A 24,214-nucleotide genomic window follows, 5' to 3' on the forward strand; every position below is an offset into this window, starting at 1 on the left:
ATCTCCCACCTTGCTAAGCAAAAGGCAGTACACATGATACATTTTTTTTTATAAAGCTGACAAGTGTGTAGGAGAAACATTTTGGAGACTGGTAAGGTGTATAACACTGTTTCTGAAACGAGACTGTTTGAGGAGAATTAGCTTAGCAGCTGAAAAGCTTTAGGCAAATGAATGTGTTTGTATGTGCTTCAATTGCTTCCCTGCAATAAATGCAGAAGAAACTCTACCTACATTGATTGTATCTACTCTACAATTTCACAGTGATAAATAAGTACTTATAAAATGCATTCAGTGATACCTACAGTATATAACTGAAGTATTTACTGCCTTGGGGTGTTGCTTTATGGTGAGGACATTTGCCTAATATGAACAAGACTAGTGTTGAAGAAAATAAAAAGAAAGAAAAAAAACCCACAGAAATATTAGTGTTATTGTTTTTGTGTCTTTTCATCCATGTAGTGGTGAATAAGTTCCATTTCTTCTTTTGGCCTACAAATGTTAAGTACTGCTTGAAAGACATCTCTGTATTAAGCACATAGAATAAGGCTATACTGAAGGTATCATGTCTTCTTTTAAGAGTATCAATCTAATAATATATGAAAGTTGACAGTGTCACTAGATTAAAATAACGTCCCTCAGGACATAGCATAAGCCAGTCCAGACCTTGTGGTAAAGGAATGGTGATCAAGACCAGCCATAGAATCCTGTAGAATATCTACCTAAGAACTGGACTCCTGAAACACTATGTTGAGGAATCTATTTGCAGGCTGCCCTTTATGGATCCCAAAGGAAGCAGGTGAAATGAAGGGGGAGGGTTTGGAATTTGGGGGTCAGACTATCTGAAACCTAGCACTAACATTTGTTATATGTGACCTCAGGTAAGTTATATAATTTCTCTGGACCTCATTTGTAAAATCACCAGCAAAAGAACTAATGTAAAGAGTAACTACAATTGTGAATATAGAATGATCCATTCCAGTGACTGATAGTCATAGATGATTAATATTGGACATAATCCCCTTTCCCATTACAGGGAAAAATGAGTACACTTCCTAGACTTTGGAATCAAAGACAAGGCAAAATAATTCCCAAGTATACTGTCAAATCAGGGGGCAAGCATTTAGAATATAGTTAGGAATTATGCCATTTGAACAAAGTGGATTTTCCTCTAAGTAGTAGTTATTTTTAATTTTTATTTTCATTTTTTCTTCACAATTTGTTTATTATATATCCCAACTGAAGCACCCTCCCTCAACTCCCCCAACCCTCCCTCCTCTTCCCCTCACCTCCTTCTCCTAGTCCACTGAAAGGGGGAGTTCTCCACTATTGCCATCTGCCTACAGCCTGTTAAGTCTCAGCTGGGCTGCCTGGACCCTCTTCCTCCATGGCCTGGCAAGGCTGTTTCATCAGGAGCAAGTGATCAAAGAGCAGTCAAGTGAGTTCATGATAAAGGCAGCCCCTGCTCCCCCTCCTCAGAGATCCACATGGAGACTGAGTTGCCAATTGTCCGCATCAGAGCAGGGGGTCTAGGTCCTCCCCATGCATGGTTCTCCATGGTGCACCAGTCTCTGCAGGACCCCCTGGGTTCAAATCTTTTAGCTTTGTGGTCTCCTTGTGGGGCTCCTGTCCACTCCATGTCCCTCTATTCCCACCCCTTTCTTCTTCCATGAGACTCCCTGCCCTCTGCCCCTTGAGTCTCAGCATCTGCATCCATACCCTGTTGGGTAAATCATTTCAGAGGACCCTCTATCATAGGCTCCCATCCTGTTTCCTCTCTTCCACTGCTTCTGGTGTCTATCTTGTTTGCCATTCTGAATGAGATTTAAGCATCCTCCCTAGCTTCTTCCTTGTTGTTTAGCTTCTTTAGGTCTGCAGATAGATATCCTTTATTGTATGGCTAACATCCACTAATAAGTGAGTGTATACCTACCTGTCTTTCTGTTTCTGGGATATCTCACTCAGGATGATCTTTTCTACTTCCATCCATTTGCCTGCAAATTTCATGATTTCCTTGCTTTTACTAGATGAGTAGTATTCCATTGTGTAGCAAGAACAGAGGTAGTTTTTACTTTTCTCTAAGTAGTAAGTTTCCTCTAAGACCAACAACCTCAGTAGCCCTGGGTAGTTGGCTAAGTTTCTGGTATGACGTATGATTTTCCTCTTGTTTAGTGGGCCTTAAATCTAGTGAGACAGCTGTTGGTTACCATCATAGCGAACCACAGCTCTTATCCCTCATCAAAGAAGCTCGTGATTAGTGGTCCCTCGTGGAGGGTGGAGGAACCCCTGATTAGTTATCCAATACCAAGTGGACATGCCTAAAATCATACATGCAAGCAATACTGGATAGACTCAGCAGGTTGCATTCATACACCTATGCATATGTGTACTGTCAAAATAATAATAATAAAAAAGAGCTTATACCTGTGAGAAAGGATAAGAGGAAGCGTGGAAAGGGTGGAGGGAGAGGACATGGGAGAGTTGGAGGGAAGAAAGGAAAGGGAGAAATGATGTAATTATATTTTAATTAAAAATAATGGAGCATAATGTAGATCACCTGAAAGAATTTTGGACTATTTAAGGGCCAGTAGACCAAAATTCTCTTCATGTGTCTTAGTGCCTTCACCTGGAAAACCAGAGGCACAGCTTGGAGCTTTTGTTTTTGTCTCCTCCGCTATTTCAGAGATGGAAACTGGACCCAGAATCATGAAGAACCCTCTTTTAATATTTGGCCTGAGAAAAACTGGTTGAAAAGGCATACCAAGATGTTGTGCAGGAGAGAGAGAGAGAGAGAGAGAGAGAGAGAGAGAGAGAGAGAGAGAGAGAGAGAGAGAAAGAGGGAAAGAGAGAGGGAGAGGGGGAGGGGGAAAGAGAGAGGGAGAGGGAGAGAGAGATCTGACCAGACAGGCAACAATCCAGAAGAAGGTGACTATCCACTATCTGATTTACCTAGAGCCACTACTTAAGGCACCTAATCTCTAAGGAATATGAGTACTGGGTAACAGGACCCACAATTATAGGAGTTAGATGCAAAGCAGCTCTTTATTCCAAGCCACATGTGCCTTCTCCAGGACTTATCGCCAGCATAAGCTGTTTTTACAGCCGTCAGGTCCTCAATCAGTCCTACTAAAAGTGTGCTATAAACGGATTTTACAGCCCTCAAGTTCTCAATAGGTCCTACTAAAAAAGTGTGTAGTGGCAGAACCCAAGAAACAGATACCTTCAGCAGTGGTGGACCAAGTGAATAGTCCCCCCTTTCTGTTCATTCCAACTGCTTGTGGCTACTGGGAAGATAGGGCCACAAGCCCTGTGTATCTTCTCTCTTGTTCCAGGAGTCTTTTTCTCTGTGGCATCAGGCATATCTAGACAGGGCTGCCCAAAACATAGCTTTCCAACACTACTGAGTTCTACGTATTCCAGAATGCTCTCACAATCTATTGGGTCTATATTCAGATGGTGGCGTAGGAAATACATTAGATTATATGTATAGCAACAAATACTTGGTGGGAACAGCATACCAGTTTTGTCAAAGAAACTCAAGCAAATCAAAAGCCACCACAATTGCTAAAGACGCCTCAGAGGCACAAAGTTACCCCCAAATCCCTGAGCAGTCACTTACCTCCCTGAACAACTAATTTTCCTGTTTCCTGTTATTGGCTTCCACTTGTCCACAGGAAATTCCTGCAAAAGAAAATTATGATAAGTTAGGGAACTTGGAACAGCCAGTTATCCAGGTAGTTTCAAAAATAGCAGCCTGGCCAGCCTACTTGGCTGGTAGCATAAACTCACTCAGACAGGCTTCAAAAATGTACACTTGGAAGGCTGCCTTTCTTTTGGGAAGCCTGATGAGCTACTGCACTCATGCAGATATACAGAAAGTACTCAGGGACTCAGGGACACAACACTGTAGGCTAAGAACACTGCATTTTCCTCTTGCTCCCCTCCCCTCCCAAACCCTGCCAAAAACTGGTTTAGCATGTTTGCTCTTTGCTCTACCTCTTGCTTGCACTGAGGGATAGAGGTCTTTTTGTTTGTCTTACTGGATGATCCTGTTCATCTCTCCTGTTTTTTCCAATACAGAAAACTTCTTGGAAGCACTGATCTGAAGGAAGTTTTGAAGCAGGAGATCCTGCTGCAGAAACCCTCTCCCAGGGTGGGCAAAGTTAGAACCAAGATGTTAGCTACCCTCATCCTGCAATTGCTCTTACTCCTTTGAGTTCATTTTCAGACAGGGGCTGCCATGAGCTCTTCTCTAGGAGATCAAGTATTAAGTGCCCTTGTTCACACATTATAGAAGTGTAGATATTCCTGAATCACTCAGCCACACATGGTAGGTTCCCTACAGCCTGAACCTGGATGCATGTTTGCTTTTCAGGTTCTTTCTGTTTTTGCAATTTAGCACTCTACACCTGGCAACTCAAGAGCTTAACCCAAGAGAAGGCATTTTCCTAAGCCACACTGATCTCCTAAATTCATTTTGCTCTAATACTGCTATTAGACTTATTAAACCTTTCCAAGGTTTATTGCCTTAGCCCCAGCTGGGCCTCTCTTTCAGGGACAAACACTCAGTAAAGCAGAATGAATATAGGTCTTTGGTAAGTTATACTGGCTAAGACATTTATTATCTGTGCTATATGAGAGACATTCTGTTGCCACTTCAAACCCGAGTTTGCTTTTTGGTACATAAAGATTGCTAGTGAGGCTCAAGTGAGAAGTGCAGTGAATTCCTGGCACAATGGATGGTATAGAGAAGGCTTCTGTAGTCAAAGCACTTGGGAATCTGTGGCAGGAAGATCACTTGAGTGCACGAGACCAGCCTGAACAAGACAGACCCTGTCTGAATCTAAGAAACTTCATTCTAAATGTTAGTATGAAGAAGGTGAGGTTTATTTCCCAACTCCAGCTTTCAAAAACCCAGAGATCAGTCTCGGGGACATCTGAGCAATTCTAACAATGTATATTTTAGGTCCTGTTTGCCTTGACACGTTTCATGAGATATTGCTACCCACAAAGCACTATAACTTGTTCAGCCACAGCAAGTGCCAGGATTTCCTGTCCATGTTCTGTTTAGTCTTGTGAAAGTGCTTAGAAAATAACAGTGGGTAAAAGAGATGAAGCCCTCCATCTATTCTCCCTGACCTTCCCTCATTCTCAGTATTACTTTACTCTTTTGCTTGAGCCACTTATTTTCCTATAACTGGTCTGTGCTCTTTGAACCAAGGGAGCAATAATCACAACAGGTAGCAGTTGAGGACTATGGTAGAACTTGTTGCTTTGGTTAAAGTGATAAGATGAGAAGTCACCCTGTTTGTTAAATAGGAAGGGAGCCTAGGCTTTGAAATCTACTTATGGGAAGGCAGGTCGTATATATTCCAGAACATAGTCTCTGTAGCTAGAAGCAGAGCTTTGGCTTCCTCATCTGCCCTTCACTAAGTGGATGGCCTACAGTCCCCTTTAAGTTAGCTATATGGTATATTATACATACTCACATATGCTATGCATGCTATAATATATATGATGTTATATATATACATGTTATAATAACACACATATGTTATGCGTAGGTATGTGTATGTATACATTGATACTACATGTATATATATATATATATATTCATGTTTGTATATATTATACCACAAATACATGGTATTCGCTATATGGTAGCATATGCAAGACTAGAGTACCTATTTATTGATTGCTAGAAGACTCAATGCATTTGAAGTACCCAGAATCCAGTAGACAGCCATATATGTTATCTTCATGTTCAAATCCTGGCTCTGCACCTTGTGAGATGTTTGATCTCTGAGACTTTGTTTCCTTAGCTTTCTCGGGTAAGTATTAAGTGAAATTATCTGGCTATGGATGTGAACCTAAGTGGCATAAAATACATGTGATGTGGGTATATGCTGATTTTACTTCTCTGGCTATCACTGAGCCAGAGCTAGTTATCTCCCCAACCTTCTTTGTCTCCGTGGAAGAAAGAGCAGGCTCACACCACAGCAACTACTTTAATTACCAGAGATGGAATATTTGAACCCATGCCAGGGGTCAGGAATACAGAATTCAGGTAACAAGGGTAGAAATGCCACATTCCTACACACATACTTGAAAACTTAATTTCTAAAGAAATATGCTTAGCTAGTCTAACAGACATTAGGAACTCAATGTGTCCCTTCCTCCAAGTACAAAAGGAAAGGTAAGGCACAGGGGTAGCTTGCCTATATTGCTACAGCCAGCTGCTTGCTGTGCTACCTGTCAGTTGAACTTTAGAGGTGCTAGTCCTACGAGCACCGTGTAGCCATCCTTTCCTTCACCTTCAGCCTCTTCTCCCTATTACTTACATATGAGTACTTCTTTCAGCCAAGATTTCTCAAGCTAAACCAAGTTTCCCTTCATCTTAAAATAGCTTACTTATAAGATGATTACTGTCTGGTAGTCACTGCACTAAAGGCTTTGCACATGTTTGCCATTTAATCCAACTTATGAAGCAGGTGCTGTTATTACCTTCATCTTTTAGATGGGGAAGATTAGGCACTATAAATTCTGGGGAAGGAATTTAAACCCATTTAGTCTAGTTTCAGCTTCAATGCCTTTCAGACCATTATCTGTATTTCCTTTTCTCTCTCTCTTTTTTCCTGCACTGTGAATATTTTCAAACATACCAATAAGATAAAAGCAGTTTACATGTATCCTACCTAGGTGCTACAATTAACATTTTTTTTCCTGTATTCACCTTATCATGTACCTGTTTACTCCTCTATTCATCAACCAGTACATCTTGAATTCTTAGGTGCACTACAAAGTAGGTTCCAACAACTTTGTTTGCATAAATGTTGAAGCTTAAATGACGTAGAGCAATTCCTCAAAAGCTACAAGCTACCAAAACCTCACCCAAGTAGAAACACATAACCTCAGTAAGTCTGTTACTATTGGGGAAATTAATCTGCAGTTTCAAACATTCTCACAAAGAAAATTCAGGCCCAACTGATTTCAGTGATAAATTTACCACATACTTAAGAAAGAAATAACAGCAATGCTATGCAGATTCTTCATGAGAATAGAAGAGAAGGGAATGTTTCCTACCTCATTTAGCTACCATTACATAGTTAGAAAAATATCAAGCATTTCGTAATATAGACAAAAAATCTTTAATGAATATAGATTCAAAGGGCCTTAGCAAAATGTTAATAAATCAGATATAGCAGCATAAAAAGTTAGTTATGACCAAGTAGGGTTTATCCTGGAAATGCTACATGGATACTTATTCAAAATCCAATCAATGTAGCTCACATTATAAATTTAGACAAAAATTAAAACTGTATGGCATCTCAATTGATGCAATTAGAAACATTTGAAAGAATACAAAATCCATTCTTGTTCTTTTAAGGCCTCTCTGGAGATAAGACTAAAAGAGCATTTTTCAACCTAATAGAGGGTGACTAAAGAACAATTACTGCAAGACTGTAGCCCAAACTTCATAGAGAAGAACTGAAAACAGAGCAACAATGTTGCCGTCAGCATTCATTCTGAACATTGTACTGGGGATCTCAGGCAAAGTTGTTAGGCTCCTTTCTCCAGGAAGAAGCATACAGAACATGAAGAAAGATATAGAATCCCTTGTATTCTAAGATGAATTGACTACCTATGTGCAAAATCTTCTGTAACCCACCAGAGAGCTATTAGAATTCATCAGTGAATTCAGCAAGGTCATAGGATATAAAACCAATATACAAAGTTCAAATGTATTTATATGTAGAAGTAATAAATTATTTTAATTTATATTCAGAAAACAATATTGTTTACCATAGCTTTGAAGCCTATTGGGATCTTAGGCATATGTAAACCAAAATATATGTAAGATGCATAGGTGAGACATGTTAAAGTGTATTCATCAGTATACTTCAAGAATACTTCAGAATTCATGTTAAAGTGTATCATTTGCTTATAATATTTTAGGTAATATGTGCTTCCTATGACATGTACAAATTTGTTCCTGTGGATGAATATCTTCATGTAAATCTAATCCATATCTAACTGCTTAATGTGCTTCCATGCCTTGTTCCCCTCAACTTTTGTGTGAATACATATTGGCAAACACTGTTCTCCACCTTTTTTTTTTTCCAACAGGAGAGCCATGTTATCTCTTTAGCTGTGGATGGACATCTATGGCAGTTCTGTCCCTCGGCTACTGTAGGTATTGTAACAATAATCATGAGTATGGAAGTAAATCTATGGTAGGACTTAGAGTTCTCTGGTTACTATACATAGTGCAATATTAGTCAGTCAAAAGAAAAGTATAATCATGGCATTTGCAGAAAAATGTCATGCAGGAAAAAAAAATTCTGTTAAACAAAATAAGCCAGGCTTAACAAGACATGTTTTATCTCATGTATGGATTTTACTTTTTGATTTTATTACTACTAGATGTTTTATAAGGTGGGCATAAGTTTTCCTTTTAAAAATAGTGTAACTTCAAATTATAATTGGATTCATGGTTTGCTTAAGGTCACTCATACTAATTTTACAGTAAGAACAAATTCCAGTTTTGTTAATTTTAAAAAGCAAAAGTTACTTCCTCCAACCTCTAAAGTTGCACAGGCATACTTAAATCTTGGTGGCGAGTGTACAAAAGGAGCTACATCATTGTAAGTAATCGTAATTATACTTAGAATAATGAAGTTCACTTACCCTAGAACCAAGTCCTCACCTGTATCGCAGCCTTCCTGGATTTCCAAGCATTGCCAGGTGCCAAGTTGCTGTCCTCAAGGGTACCATGTTGAGGGTTATGATGGCAAGCCGTATGCCGGATGCACTGGTGGTGGTGGCACCTATAGTTGAGGCAGTTTGGCAACAAATTTCTCTTTAGCAAGGCAGGGCAGATTTCTCCAGAATAATACATGTGAGGATCATGCATTACAGTTCCCTGAACATTGCAGGAACAAGAACAGGTCCTGTGGTAATCAAAATCTCCATAGTGCAGTGACTTACAGCACAGGGAATTTTCTAGGCCTTTGGCGGCAAAACATTCTGGGTAAGTGGGAGTTTCTGACTGGCGTGGTGACAAGGAATGATATGATTGGTCTGCAACGTGGCATGGCTGTTCTGTGGAATGATATGATTGGTCTGAAGCGTGGCATGGCTGTTCCGTGGAATGATATGATTGGTCCAGAGGATGGCGTCTTATTTCTCTATAGCTCACTGACTGGAAGTTTTGGTCTATAGGTTTTGGTCTCTGGGTAAAAGTCTTGTTGTTATGAGTGGCTAACCCTGGCAAATGCGATGTAGATAAAGATTTGCTGCTCTCTTCAAAGAACTTTCTTCGGTCTGCAAACGGCAAGAGGATGGCTTCCTCCTCCCCAGCCTGAGCAGTAGATGTCTTCAGTTCTTTGTTATCATCTGGGCTGGAAGGACCTTCTGTGGATAGCGCCACATGTGGCTGAGGGTTATGTTCTGGAGACCATCTCCAGCGACCTCTACAGACCCCATGGTGAGGATTTGCTTTCTCAGTGTCTAGGGAGGATGAGTCAGATGCCTTCCAGCAAGTGTTCAGGGCCAAAGAAGACTGGCCAGACCTCTGGCCAGGGCTTATTCTTCCCTCTAATCCTACCCTAGCTTTGGAGCTCTCTGATGCTTGGTTGAGGCATTCTGAAGATTTAGCCCTAAGAAGCATGCTTTTGTTGAAGAGCTTCTCTCTGGGGCTAGGGACATTTTTATATGAAGACAGAAGAGACAAGTTAGAAACAGAGGGTGGAGGACTCTCTGGAGGCTCTTGTGTCTCTTGCACTGGTTCCTTAGTGTCACACAATTGTGACAATGGGCCCTTACTTTTCTGGAGCTGGGCTTTCCTCCACTGAATTTCATTACGTAGGTTGGTAGCAAACCTTTCATTCTTCCTCCTGTTTTGAATGGAGCGCCCCCGGGGACCTCCACTTCTTCTGCCACCCAATCGACCACACTCCTTGGGCTCATTGTCACCTTCTCCCATTTCTTCTGCTACCTTAGGGGTTGAAAAGAAATCTCTGGTTTGTTGAATAGGCGAACAAATGGCAGAGGGCGGCTGGCTAGCCAAGTCACTGCTAGCTCTGCTTGTTCGGTTTGGGTCTAGGAAAGTTTGTTCAGATGAATGTCCATCAATCTCTCCAAGTGGGGAGCCATTTTGGTTCTGGTGTACAGAACCCATCAGCTTATCATCTGTGGTCCTGGTCTTCCTTTCTTTGCTGGGCTGGTCCTGGGTGCTTCCCTTGGGGAGACCTGAACTTTTGTTTCCCTTAGGGTTGTTGTGCAAAGGGGACACAGTCCACTGGTGTCCATCCTGACCAGTTGGCATCTCTATCCCCTTGCTGCCTCTGAAATCAAGGTGCACCTGTTGCAGGTGGGATGCCAGCAGCTGTGCAGGAGCACTATGGCGATGTTCTGTGCTTCCTCGGAGGTGTGGAATGGCACCAAAGGACAATGTGTTAGCTAAATCTGCTGCAGCCTCCTTCAGCAGGCTGAACTCTGTGCCAGAACCTTTTGGGGAATTAAGAGCTTTGGGGGAGCCCTCTATCAGTAGATGCTCAAAGTCAGCCTGGCTGGATTCAGAAGGCTTGCTAAGCTCACAGTTCTGGTGGTCCTCGCCTGTTACATGGTCTTGCTCACTAAAACAGCAGAACTGGTTAGGGTTCCTTGGGGACAGCACTGTGTCTAAGCTTGGCTTTTCCTTCTGTTGTAAGGAGTCCACAGGTTCAGATGCACAGCACTGTTCTCCATTGAGAAGTTGGGCTCTAGAGGCCTGAAGGCTGTCCCGCCTCACTGGAGGATCTGGTGGACCCCGGACTGGCGTGGCAGGTCCTGAGTGGTGGCCTTCTTCTGGGAAGGATGATGCATGGGAACTGGAGGTCACATGGTCCTCACTAGTACTGTGGCTACTTCCTGAGGTCTCAGATACATTAGGTTGGCCAACAGTGACTTTAGTTGGCCCTGGGCCTGGCATGACACAGTCTATGGAGGGTGGTTCTTCTGGCTTAAGGGAAAGGGCACAGTCAGAGGCATTTGAACTGGCTGAGAAAGAGCTGTAGGCTGAGTCACGCTGGCTGGGGTACATGTTCTGGTCAATGGGTAAAAGCTGGCCCTCGTAGGTAGCTTGGCCTGGCTGTTCCAGGCTTTCCATGCTGCCAATAGAGCTGCTTTTCTCAGTGCTGCAATGCCGGGAGAGGGAGCACCACTGTACACTCACGTCACTGTAAGACACAGGGTACATGCGTTAGTTAGCCACCAATCAGACACCATTCCTACTTTGGCCAGTCTACTATGGAAAAGGACAGGTCAAGTCAGAGCCACCCATGTTATAGATAAAAGGATAATAAGGCAAAAGGGAAAGAAAGGGAAATTAAATATGGAGACTGACACAGGGATGCCACAGGAACATGACAAAATAAGAAACCGGATTTTGTATAGAGAAGAATGAACAAACATCCCAAGGAATTGGGGAAATGCCATGGGAATCATGTACTACAGCACTGGTAATATCAAGTCTGAAGTTGCATTGGAGTGGTCCTTGTTGAGTCAGGGTATGGTTTCTCTGCCAGGAGAGATAGTACAGAACACCAGCTCTAGAGAGGAGCCCCATAGGGTGGATTCCACCTCAGTAAGACCATTTCATAAACCCGTGATTCTCAACCTGAGTGTGCATCACAGTCACACTGAGGGCTTGCCACAACCCAGGCCACTTGGCCACGCCCACTTTTGAAAATCTCTGGTGTCAATAAAACAAGCTATACAACGGGAAGTGTTTTAAAAAGACAGTTTTTACAAACTGACTAGGGGCACAGTCAAAATTGGAGTTTAAAGGTTTTTGTTTTTTTTTTTTTTTTTTTTTTTTTTTTTTCTGGAAATTCCACATCACTTTATTTGTAGGGCTGGTGGTAGGACTAAAGGACTGGAACATGCTAGGGAAAGGCTCTGTTGCTGGGCTACATCCCCAGAAACTACCATTTTTCTTGATAATAGAAATTCTGACTATACACTGAAGCTCTTTCCAACCTTCCATTTGAAGCCCAAATGAGATAATTTTCACTTTCTAACTCACGGAGTAAACCAAACTATTTCAGAAAGCTGCTAAAGAAGCTGTAGCTCAATTGAAATCCAGGTTTCTCTCAACACAAAGTCTTAGTTCTTTTCTGATAACACCTTCAAATGGAGAAAAATAGTAATATCTCTGCCAGAGTGCAGCTGTAGGTGAAATCACACACACTAAGAGCCAAGGCATCATTACATGACAGTAGCTACTCTCAGTTGGTGCTGTTGTTATCAGTGTCCTTTCTACTACCAGGAATGATAAGAGTGGATATTGCTCATCCATATCTCCCTCATCTCCCAACACCAAACTCACACTGAGAAGACCAAGGATAAGACATAATTTCAAATGTTAAATACCATTTCCCACACACACAGTCAGACTGAGCCAAGAATTGCCATTAACTCTCTTTGCCCAGAACCTCAGGTTGCTCTCAGAAAGGCCATAGCTCAGAAAGAAAGGCACAGCTGAGCTGTAACAGCATCTCATGAGACATCTAGACCAGTTCCCCCTTATTCTTGCTCATTGCATGGTCTTAACTATTCTGTTCACTTGTCTCTGAGCTAAAAATACATTCATTTATTATTGGTAAGGGCACCTACTATTCACCCCACTATCTGCTGGGATATACATGTGCACACACCCGGGACAGGAGCCAAATATGGAATATGTTTTTATATATTCTAGAACAAAACTGCCTGGGCCATGCCTCCAGGCTTCTAATACCAAATAAAATTATTGGATTAGAGAAAACTCACCCCTTAAGTTTTAGCTTCTTTGAGCCCCCACAACAAAAACCCATTCTTGGAGGGAAGATCTGATTACTGAAGGGAAAATGCAGCTGAGGACTACACTTTGGCTGTCTCTGCGACTGTGGGGGAAAAAAACAACAACAACAAACAGACAAGTTGTTTGTCCCTTGAGTAGTTGTTTCAATAAAAATGGTCAATACCAAGCTCTTTGCATTGAGCTGGACCCTGTGACTTGGGCAGGTCCCTGCTTTGGAGATTTCTGTTCTGTGAAAGAGCCAATGAACAATATAGGAAGTTCCTAGTGAGTGACTCGAGATAGAGAAGACTGCCTCCCACAGGAATCAAGAAAAAAATCCAAGAAAGAATAACTAGTGAAATAGGATAAGAATCAGGGCAGATCTTTGTGATCCAAATGAACTACTTCAAGGAAACACTATAAAGAAATAAAGATGCAGACTCAAAGTCATGGTACTAGCATGTTAGCCAGGGACTCTAGATAGCCATGCCCTTTTCTGTTATATGTAGCCAGCTCTAAAATATCCAGCAGGGACAAGATTAAAGGAAGAGAGTGGCCAAGATGTCCATCCTCAAGCCCGCCTTGAGGAGAGAGTCCTAGACTCACCTTGTGTTGCAACCGGAATGCCAGGATAAGCTGAAAGCTTCAGAAGGGAAATTCATGGTGGTGGCCGCTTCAGGGCACCCTTCCAACAGCTTGGCTACATGCCATGAGTGCGGCCTACTGACAGGGGTGTTTCTCCTACAGCAAGAAAGAGTCAGGAAGTCAGTTCTGAAATCACTTCCCAAGCAACTTCTGTCCCTACCTCTTCTTTCCATTCAATGAGCTAGATTATCATACAAGGAGCTAGTATGGATATATTAAGTGTCCCCTCAGCTCTACTGCTCAAATTTCCTTCATCCATGGATGGTTCGTTCATAGAGACATAAAATGCCTGCTTCAATAAAAGTGTTTTGTTCATAGACATAGACAAGTCTGTACATTAATGTCAAGAACACAGTAAGTGGCCAGTCAATATTTGTGGACTACACAAGAGCTGCTGCAAACCTACCTGCACTTGTCTTTGAGGGAAAAATATCAATATGACCAATCTTCGAATTTTTCTCAGCAAAAGAAGCTAAGTGGTTAAGATGCTTGAACAAGTCAGTATTGGAGTATGAAATATTTAAACTTTCATTATTCGTTCTAAGTATTTATTCTTGTGTTTACTATATGTCTTCTAAAACACACGTAGTTCTAGGGGTACAGACATAAGTCAAACACAGTCTAAACCCTTGAAAGCTTGTTGATTCATGAAGGAAACAGAACTAATGGAAATAAACTATCATAAATCCCCCTAGAGAGTAAAGGTTAAGATGGGCACAGACCCATAGAAGTCAGATAGTTCAAATTGTAGGCAAAGTCATGGCAAAGAGTCCAAACTCTTGTGAGGGGGAAAAGGAGAATGTGGCAGAGGCTAGGATGACAGAGGAGACTGGCTGTTTAGCATGCCAGGGGCAAATAACTGAAAATAGGTTTAAGGCCAAAGTTCTGAAAATAATCAGAGGTTTGGTCTGGTGCGAAAGCCTACAGCTTCAACTCTTACATTGACTTTCTTATACAAGACCCATCCATATGTCAACTGGCATGCTTTCTATGATTGGATGCCACCCATACAGTGGGAAAGATAACCTCAGACATGGTAGAACTAGGACATAAAGAAATGATTGATGGGAGGGAGAATAGAAACACGAAAGGAAGTCATATAAATGAGGGGAGAATATAAGGATTGGGAGAGGGTACAGAAGTGCCAGGCAGATGCAAGAGACAGAAAGAGAAAGAAAAAGAGGGAGGGAGAAAAAAATTGAGAAATAGCGATGACAGAAGAACAAACAAATGTTAGAAGGGAAGATTTATAGATGGGTTGGTGTACAGAAATAAATGATGGATGCTAAGCAGACAAATGACACCATGGAACAAACACATACTAAGTAAGTAGATAATGGTGAGATATCTAGAAGATTGATTAGTTACTGATTTATTCATGGACCCCCAAGGACTCCTGTTATCAGAAAGCTTGCTATCCAGTGGGACAAATGAATTCTCTATTTCCCATGAGCTCAGGAGCCAGAGTCAAGAGGGAGGATTACAATCTCTCTGGAAATGCAAAAATTCTGAAGATTCAGAGTAGCACAAGGACAGAGACTAACATGGTAGTCCTAAAGAACAGGCCTGGCTGGGGGCATAAGACTGAGTGGGAACAGGCCAGACTCAGACAAAGAGAGAGATATGGAAAGAAGGGCAGAGAAAGATACTTGTTAAATGTTAGAGCCATAGATCAGCAGTAGTGGCTAAAATCTGTGGTGAGGTCCCATACTTAAAATCACATGGTTCTGTGATAGAACACGGAATACACAGCAAGGGGGCTGAAAGTCCCAGAGGGCACTTGCTCTATGCTTGGTTGGGATATCACACCCAAAGCTGTGCGGTTGGAAGTCCCCTGCTGCTACTCTAATCAAGAAGTCATGTGGTCAACAAGTACTTATTAAGCATCTCCCAGGTGGAGAAATGTGTACTGTTGGGTCTGTAGACATCTACTATGTCTGATGCTTCTGAGCAGTTAGACAGGTATGAAATAGGGAACCTATGCTATTTTGGGTCCTTCTTCCATATCCAGGATTTCTGAGGTTCTTCTGAGTCTACAATGTGAAGTAGAAAGCATGGATCTCCCTAACTGTTTAACATGCTATTATCTTAAGTCTTCTTTTTATGTGTATCTTTGACTTATCTATCCTCTCCATATATATATCCCCATTCTCCTTCTTTCTCCTCCATTTTGTTATCCTTATAGAGTTAGAACTCCCCTTCCAGAATCCACTGCTCCTGCCCTCAACATTGTGTTCAAAGTACTATGTCCACTGAAATCAGTGTCTGGCTCTTTGATCATCTCCCCCTGAGGGGGTGAGGGCAGCCTTACTAGACCACAGAGGAGAACAATGCAGCCACTCCTGATGAGACCTGATAGACTAGGATCAGATGGAAGGGGAGGAGGACCTCCCCTATCAGTGAGCTGGGGGAGGGGCATGGGTGGAGAAGAGTGAGGGAGGGTGGGATTTGGAAGGGATGAGGGAGGGGGCTACAGTTGGGATACAAAGTGAATAAACTGTAATTAAAAAAAAGAAAAAAAAAACATCAATATAAAACAAAGTACTATGTCCACTGGCCAAAGAGTAAATTATTGTTTTATTTCATCATGGCTTTCATATCCTACCCAGTTAAATAACAACTGAGTTGGATGGCACTCTCTACTCAAGAATCTTCATTGACTCCCAGTTTCTTACCATGTCCTACTGCAAATGTAAATTAGATCAGACTTTCAAAGCAAAGTATCTATAAGCTACACCGTATCATAGCTGGATCCCCCTGTTCTAATTACACTCTCTAGCTAGCTCTGTTCTTTTCCAACTCTCCTTTATTCATTTTCTAGTAGAATTTATCCAAGTGATTGGAGTGTTCTGATTTAAATCCCATCTCACTTACTAGCTTCTGTTGCTGTCGGTAAGTGTCAACTTCTCAGACCTATCATTTCCATCGCAGTAAAATGAAGATATTGCCAATAATCATTAACTTATACATCTTTATGGACATGAGGTTGTAAATATTATACAAATTAAAGTAAATAAATGTATACTGCTAATGTCATCTCCTCCAGGGTATCTATCTTAAGTAATCTAGCCCTCATAATTTAGCCCATCAAAACATGCTATTTTATATTGCTTATCAGCATTTTATATACATTAGCTTTGTCCTACCAACCATAGTAAACCAGTAGGAAATGAGAAGAAAAGCACGAGAATTTTACAGGTATGACTCTATAAGAGTCAAATTATCTGAGTTACCATTTTCTTGAGAAATGGTTCTTACCTGGCTATGTTATTATGGAAATTAGAAACAGTTATTCTCACCTTCCTAAGTTAATATGAGTTTTAAAAGAAGTATTCTCAAGGCATCCAGTAAAAAGTCTAGTATTTTGCCAAGTGGTCAGTAAATAGTGTATAGTATAATATTGGCTATTAGTTATTGGCTCAACTTGTCCTTTTTATTTCTCAAGGGTACTTGTAACCAAGTATGTTTGAGAAACTCTTATCAATGTTCTGCTGTAATACTCCCATGGCCACATTTAAAACAGTAGCTTATAAAGACCCCTTACTTTCTAGAGTTTCTCCAGTAGTAGAAAATAATCCCAAGGGAGACTGAGGAATGTACTGAGGGCTGCAGAGACAACTAGAAAAGAAAGAAAGAAAGAAAGAAAGAAAGAAAGAAAGAAAGAAAGAAAGAAAGAAAGAAAGAAAGAAAGACTCAGAGGAAAGAAATCTCAGTAGAGAGAATTGGAGTTAGATCCATTTAACTCCAGTTTAAGAAAGAGAAGAAACACTGTTAAAGCATTATACCTGTCCTATTGTCACATGTGAATTGTCCTATTGTCACATGTGAATCAGCCCACACTTGTATTCAAATCCTGGCTGTGTAACCTTGGCCAAGGCATTTTCTGAGGTGCCAACATTTACTTGTGGCAAAGAGGCTAGGCTGGAACCTAGCGCCATGTATGCTAGGTTAGTATTGTACCCTACCACTGAAGCTTGAGTTACATATTCTTTATATGTAAAATGGGGATGATGGCTATTTCTCATGAATTATGGTCTGGTCTAAATAATGTGGTTCCATGGTGGAATAAATTAGCACAGTACCTGATACAGACATTCTGTAAACTTAGAAACAACAACAACAAAAATACAACAGGGGCCTCTACTGAACACTGAAGCTATATCAGTTACTAAGTATTTCATAAGCATGAGCTGATTTAATCTTCACTTCAACATCATGGGCAAGAACTATTATTACCCTCCCATTATCAATGAAGAAAGAGAGAGGCAGAAAGCTTAAATTATTTGTCAGAAACACATAGCTAGTAAGCATATTTATGGTTCAAATTATGATCAAAACTCAGATCTCAGACTAGCTAGGCAGTCTGGTAGATAAAACATTTATGATAAATAACTTAAGTTGAATCCACAGAACCTACATAAAGTAGAAGGGGAGAGCCTCTTCTGACTTCCACAAGCAATCCGTGGTACATAAACAATAAATTTGAAGGAACAAATAATTCAGATCTTCAAGCTTTTTCTAGAATATCATATGGCCCCTCCTACCCAAAGGTCTCTTTGTCAGAATGTTCATATATGTAAAGGCTTGGCAAAACCATACCTCAAGACACAATAAGAAAAAAAGAAGATGTTGCTGTTTCTGAATTTAAAACCATCCCCTCCAGTGGAGAAGGAGAAGGATGAGAGATAAGCTGTGTGAGAAGCTCAAGCATCAATTATGCAGCCCAAACCAAATATATGGATAACTAGAACCCCTATTCTTTTCCCTAAAGCTGCGTTAGGCACTGTCACTTAACAAATTCTATAACTCACTAACCTCAAATGTCTGTATTAGGGATAAAACCACAGCACTGAAGCAAGACAGCAGCAAGAGAAAAAAGCTGGAAACTGTGGCTGTACCTACCACGGAAGTTGCTCTGAAAAGAGAGATGGCTTATGAGAGATTGGAGTATCCAGCTCCACACTTTCACCGTCAACCACGCCAGTGTCTTCTCTCAGGTGGGGACCATCAGCCCTCTACTTAAGACCTTCTGTTGGGTGAGGCCAGCAGCCCAAGATCCTAAATGTCACTGAAGGAGTTCAGGAAGCTTACAAGGCACAGCCATCAGCCTTCTTGAGATTTTCTGTGGTCACAGCCTTAGGGAATGTCCAGTGTCGAGGACTGGTTAAGAGTAAAGACGCTGCTCCACGAACCAGCCAGAGCTCTGGTGGCAAAGAGAAGGAGGAAAGGCAGTTCCAGCAGTTCCTAACTCCTACCTCCTCTGTGCCCTGGCCCATCCCCTCCACAGCTCAGAGGCCAATAAGGAAGCTGGGCCCCTGGCTACTGCTAGAACTCAGGAAAGGAGCAAGGAAATGATGTTTGGGAAAGATAAAGCGAGTGTCTAAAAAGAATTTTTAAAAATACACGTAAGTGAGAGAGAAAAACACCACAGACACATACACTTAAAAGAATTCCTGCATTTCCTGTACTGAGTTGACCCCACCCAGCCATCTCCGCAGGTCCTCAAGGCCCCAGGGAAGGAGAACTCAGGCAGGCTTAACAGCCTCCAGGTTCAGAGAAATAGCACTATAGCTTATTTTTATAGCTGGGGACCACTGACTTAGACATTTTTAAAGGTAAAGGTCCTTCTGAGACAGAAAAGTTTACAAACACTCCAGGCTTTTACTTTGAAGATACAGCTGAGATTCTGTTCCTATCCAAAGAAAATTTAACTTCACAATAAACACTCCAGTTTCAGAAAAGGAGCTTATTATTGATGTTAGAAAAGGGACACTTGGGAGAATCCACTGGTCTTCCATCAATTTACTTTGAACTCTGATAACCATACCTTCTGTGGGCTTCTATTTCTTCTCTGAAAAATAAATCATGAACTTAGTTGCCATGAGCGACCATTACATTTACGGCATAAAATACTGCAGTGGTCACAGATTCAAACCTGATGTTCATAATGATATTCTACTGACCAATGTGCTGGCCAGAACCCAGAGCATTCTAGAACAAATTTGTTATATCCTAAGCCCAGAGGCCCAGGTATTAGAATTTAATGTTTTCTTAAGGGATGTCAAGCTAGGGCTTTCCCATAATAATTAACTTGATCCCTACTCCAATTTCCCTTGGCCTCTGGCTTCAATTCCAGTAATTTATGATCCCCTTGAGGGCTTATGCAAGCTCCCTCAAGACAAAAAGTATGCTAGAGCCTTTCCTCTCTGGGGAAATTAGTCCCTTCCTCTTGCATTCCTCTGTACCTCACATAAGTTTATCAATTTATAAAAGTACTATTACAGGGCTAAGTTTATGGGGAATATGGATCTGACTAGGAACCTTGACTTCACTTCAAACAGTTTTTCTTGGTTTAGTGAATGTCACAGAATTTTAAATTCTTCTTCTATAAAGTACAATAGGCATGGAAATGGGTACTTGAAAATGGTATATGTTATTAATATTAAGCTTAACCAAAAAAAACAATGCATATGGTGCTTTTAGTACCAAGAAAATAGGTTTCTTCAATCCAATCAGGGATGGATAAGAAAGGTCCAGTTAAGAGAAGACTAAAAGCTAGACCTAGTACTCTCAATCAACATTGCCAAACTTCACTGGGTATATGGGTCATAGGGTGATTTAGTGGTTTAGAACAGGGACAGGTTATGGCATTCTAAAGAGCTCCAGAGTGATCCTGCTTCTGTGATAACCACATAAGTATCAATATGCTGGCAAGTAATCCCTGTTCCAAAAACAATTACAAGAAGAAGAAGAAAAAAAAACAATTTATCTGTACTTTACTACTCAGGCTTGGGTGCCCAATTTTTCCTTGTCTTCTGGTTACCAAACAGCTTTCTCTTTTTATTCAGCAACCTGGCCCACACAAGTGTTTATCTGATGATGTTTGTTAAGTTCTAGGTCCGAGGAAAATGAAAAACGTTATTTTGACAACAGCCACACTCTGTGTTAGGACAGTTGGGGCTGGGGTAACAATGAATAGAGGGAAAAGTTATGTTCTTGGCATTGGCTAAGGTAGGGAGGCACTGAGAGTAGAAAGTTAGATAGTCCCCAGGTGAGTGATTGGCAGGTGGACAAATAGGTAGAGAAATCCTTGGGCAAGGGAAAGTAAGTTTGCAATTTTCCAGAGGTTAGAAAATATGGTGACTGATAAAGGTTGCTTAGTGGAGTACAGTGCCAGATAATAGGATATAATCTCCCGTGCTTGGGACAAGGAACATCTTTTTTATTTTATTTTTATTTTTTTAATTAATTACAGTTTATTCACTTTGTATCCCAATTGTGCCCCCTCCCTTATCCCCTTCCAATCCCACCTTCCCTCACTCTTCTCCACCCATGCCCCTCCCCCAGTCCACTGATAGGGGAGATCCTCCTCCCTTTCCATCTGACTCTAGCCTATCAAGTCTCATCAGAATTGACTGCATAGTCTCCCTCTGTGGCCTGGTAAGGCTGCACCCTGCTGGGGGGTGGTGATCAAAGAGCCAGCCACTGAGTTCATGTCAGAGACAGTCCCAGTTCCCCTTAATAGGAAACCCACTTGGAGACTGAGCTGCCATGGGCTACATCTGTGCAGGGGTCCTAGGTTATCTCCATGCATGGTCCTTGGTTGGAATATCAGTCTCAGAAAAGACCCCTGTGCCCAGATTTTTTGGTTCTGTTGCTCTCCCTGTGGAGCTCCTTTTCTCCAGGTCTTTCTGTCTCCCCCTTCTTTCATAAGATTCCCTGCACTCTGCCCAAAGTTCGGCTATGAGTCTCAGCATCTGCTTTGATACCCTGCTGGGTAGAGTCTTTCAGAGGCCTTCTGTCCTTTTCCTGTTTTCAGAAGCTCTTGTACCGTTCCTTGTTTTCTCCCTCTTCTGATGTCAGTGCCGTTTGCCTTTCTGAGTGAGGCACTTCTATTTTAGGAACCCAGAAGACAAGAACTTGGCCTAGGGTAGGAGGATGGTAGATACATGCAGTGACAAGTGGCAGATCATTCAGAAGTTGTCTCCCCAAAGAGTCCTTCTAAAGACTGTTTTGATGGGGGAGGGGAGGGAAACAATCTGGAAGGCGCTAATCTCTGGCTACCCTTGTCGGCTGTGGTTCCAATATATTTTTACAGCACCTCCTGTCTTTGTTCTTGGTTCAGTAAACCCATTTAAAGACAGTGGATAGGAGAGGACAATCAAAAGCAGAACCATGGCTCTATCCCACCCAGGGCAAGAAGAAAATGTGACCCCTATTATTTGGGATTGTGGTCTGGGCTGTAATGCATCGTGGACTCTTTCCTCTTTTCAAAGTGTTTGGATAAGGAGAAGCACAAAAGGGTGTCCTTGATTAGCTCTGTTTACTTTCTGTGGCTCTTTTAGTCACCCCACAAATAGTACATTCCACCTTGTACACACGAAGAAACCCAAGCACATCCTGGCCCACTAGGCAGGAAGAGAAGCCTACAGATGGGGAGGGGGGGCTCAGTGCAATTCAGAACAATACATGGCTTGTTTATCTGACAGAGAAGTAGGAAGGCTTGGTTGTGATGGAGGGACACAGAGCTCTAAAGGCCTTTCCCTACTTGACAGCTGGCTGGGGAACATTTGTAGCCGGGTGATTCAGATATCTTACTTTTTCAAAGACCCAATCAAATGGGGAAAGTGAGAGAGACAGTTGGGGGCATTTAATTTTTTTAGATTATTTTTGTTGTTTGAAAATATCATTCATGTATATAACCTCATGATCATATACACCCCATTCCTTTTCCTCCAATTCCTCCCTTTCTAACCCACTATTCCATTATTCCCTCTCCATTGCATGTGCTCTTTTTTTTTTTTTTTTTTTTTTTTTGTAAACTCACTGATCCCACTTGGTGCTACCCATAGGTGCATAAGGATTTATTCTCTCCCATCAGCCATCATTTTCAAATAGATCTTCACCTAGAGGTGGAAGTTTCTGACCTCCTCATACATCAATGCTGGAATTTTCTTTGGTTTCATCTTGCACAGGTCTTGTGTTCCTGTAAACTCATATGTGTGACTACCCTATTATATATGTACAATACTATTTAGCCATCTTCATGAAACTGTTTATTTGGGTTCTCTCAGATTTTTATTATTATTCTCTTATATAATACATCCCCATTGCGTTTTCCCATATAAATTTTCTTCTTATGACTATCTTCATTTTATCTCATAGATTTAGGTGTTTTATTTACATTTTCTTGTTTTGCAATTACAGTTTCATTCAACTCTAGGAAAATTTAAATTTCGTTGGTAGTTCTTCAGTTAGCCATTCATTAGTCAGACGGGTGTTGTTCAATCTCATGACAAGATGTATTTTATGTGGTTTCTATTGTTATTTTATATCTAGGCTTATTCTACTCTGGTAAGATTAGATAAAAAGAATTGTTTCATTTTTTGCTGTATTTCTTGAGAGATGCTTTGTATCCAAATATGTGCTGTATTTTAGTGAAGTTTGAGAGACCCAGTCAGATGAAGCTATATTTCACCTTTTGCTTCTATCATTCCACTTTCACAGTGTAATCTTGATATCATGGAGTACTTCTTTGTATAAAATAGTTGGAAGGAATTAATTACAAAGATGGACTGGAAGAGTTTTTACAAGTTTGGGGGACTAAAATGATGCTGAGAGAAGTTTATGTCATTAGAATTCCTTGAGCATCAGATGAAAACACTGGCTTTACATAATCCCATAGGCAAGAAACAGGCCTTGGAAATTCCAAAGCATGAAAGAAATACACAAGCAATACTCAGAAAAGTTGTTCTCATATCCATTCATAAGATAACTTATGTAGATAATTGCTGCAAGCTTACAGAAGAGGGTAGGCTAGTGTAACAGATATGATGAATGGCCTAAGTAGAACAATAACAATAGTCCTGAAGCAGAGCGGACATATATGAGAATCAGCAGGATTAAATGACTGAAAAATTATGGAAAAGGGGAAGGAGATGGCTATACATCACCTGTAAAATGATGACATTACTAATCTAGAAAATATTATAGTCAGACATGCCTAACAAGCAACACAGTATGATATGGACAGGATATAGATACGTGGTCATTATGCCCATAGCTCAGGCTATTGTAGTGGATAGGACTGTCAATGAAGACTGCATATAAAGGAAAGAGAGTTGAAGGTAGTTCTCCACAGAACAGCTATACCTTAGGAAGGAGGAAAAGAAGAAAGACAAAGCAACAAAACACAATTTTTGGTGATATTGGCATAATTTTAAAAATAAGTGTCAGCCCCCAGCCAGAATAGTGTGTGGGTGAACCCTTATATACTGCTAGTGAGAATATAAGCTGGGCCAGGTACTATGTAAATCAGTATGGAGGTTCCTCAATAAAGTAAAAATAGCCTACCATACTAACCAGCTACATCACTTCTGATTACGTAACTAAAGGACTCTAAGACAATGCATCACAGAGATACTTCCATATCCATGTTCACTGCAGCACTATTTATAATATCCAAGATATAAAATCAGCCTAGGTGTGCATCAACAGATGAATGGATAAATACAATGTGACATATAATTCATCTATAATGAAAAAAAAAAAACCTTTTGTTACTTACTACAAATGGATGCAACTGGAGATTACCATATTAAATGAAATAAGGCCAATGCAGAAAGACAAATATCCTCTTTCTATCATTTTGGATCACATATTTACATATTTATATATAGTAAAATAACCATATTATAGATAAACATATATAATAAAAGCAGAAGGAAGATTGAGAAAAGGAAGAACATG

General features: G+C 41.0%; 1 protein-coding gene across 3 annotated transcripts in view; it reads right to left on the reverse strand.

Moving 5' to 3' along the window:
• Shroom4 (shroom family member 4) overlaps nucleotides 1-24,214 on the reverse strand; it is a 220,990-nt gene that overhangs the window by 37,670 nt on the left and 159,106 nt on the right. For 2 of the 3 annotated variants that reach the window (XM_060375749.1, XM_060375750.1), the window contains exons 3-5: nucleotides 13,427-13,561; nucleotides 8,705-11,216; nucleotides 3,617-3,678 (exon numbers count right to left, since the gene is read on the reverse strand). In XM_060375749.1, coding sequence (XP_060231732.1) covers nucleotides 3,617-3,678; nucleotides 8,705-11,216; nucleotides 13,427-13,561 — 2,709 coding nt within the window. Of the gene's footprint in view, nucleotides 1-3,616; nucleotides 3,679-8,704; nucleotides 11,217-13,426; nucleotides 13,562-18,367; nucleotides 18,720-24,214 lie in introns of those variants that run through there. The other variant, XM_060375751.1, reaches the window with a different exon arrangement.

The sequence above is a fragment of the Meriones unguiculatus genome, chromosome X (genome assembly GCF_030254825.1).
Source record: "Meriones unguiculatus strain TT.TT164.6M chromosome X, Bangor_MerUng_6.1, whole genome shotgun sequence".
NCBI classification, from domain to species: domain Eukaryota; kingdom Metazoa; phylum Chordata; class Mammalia; order Rodentia; family Muridae; genus Meriones; species Meriones unguiculatus.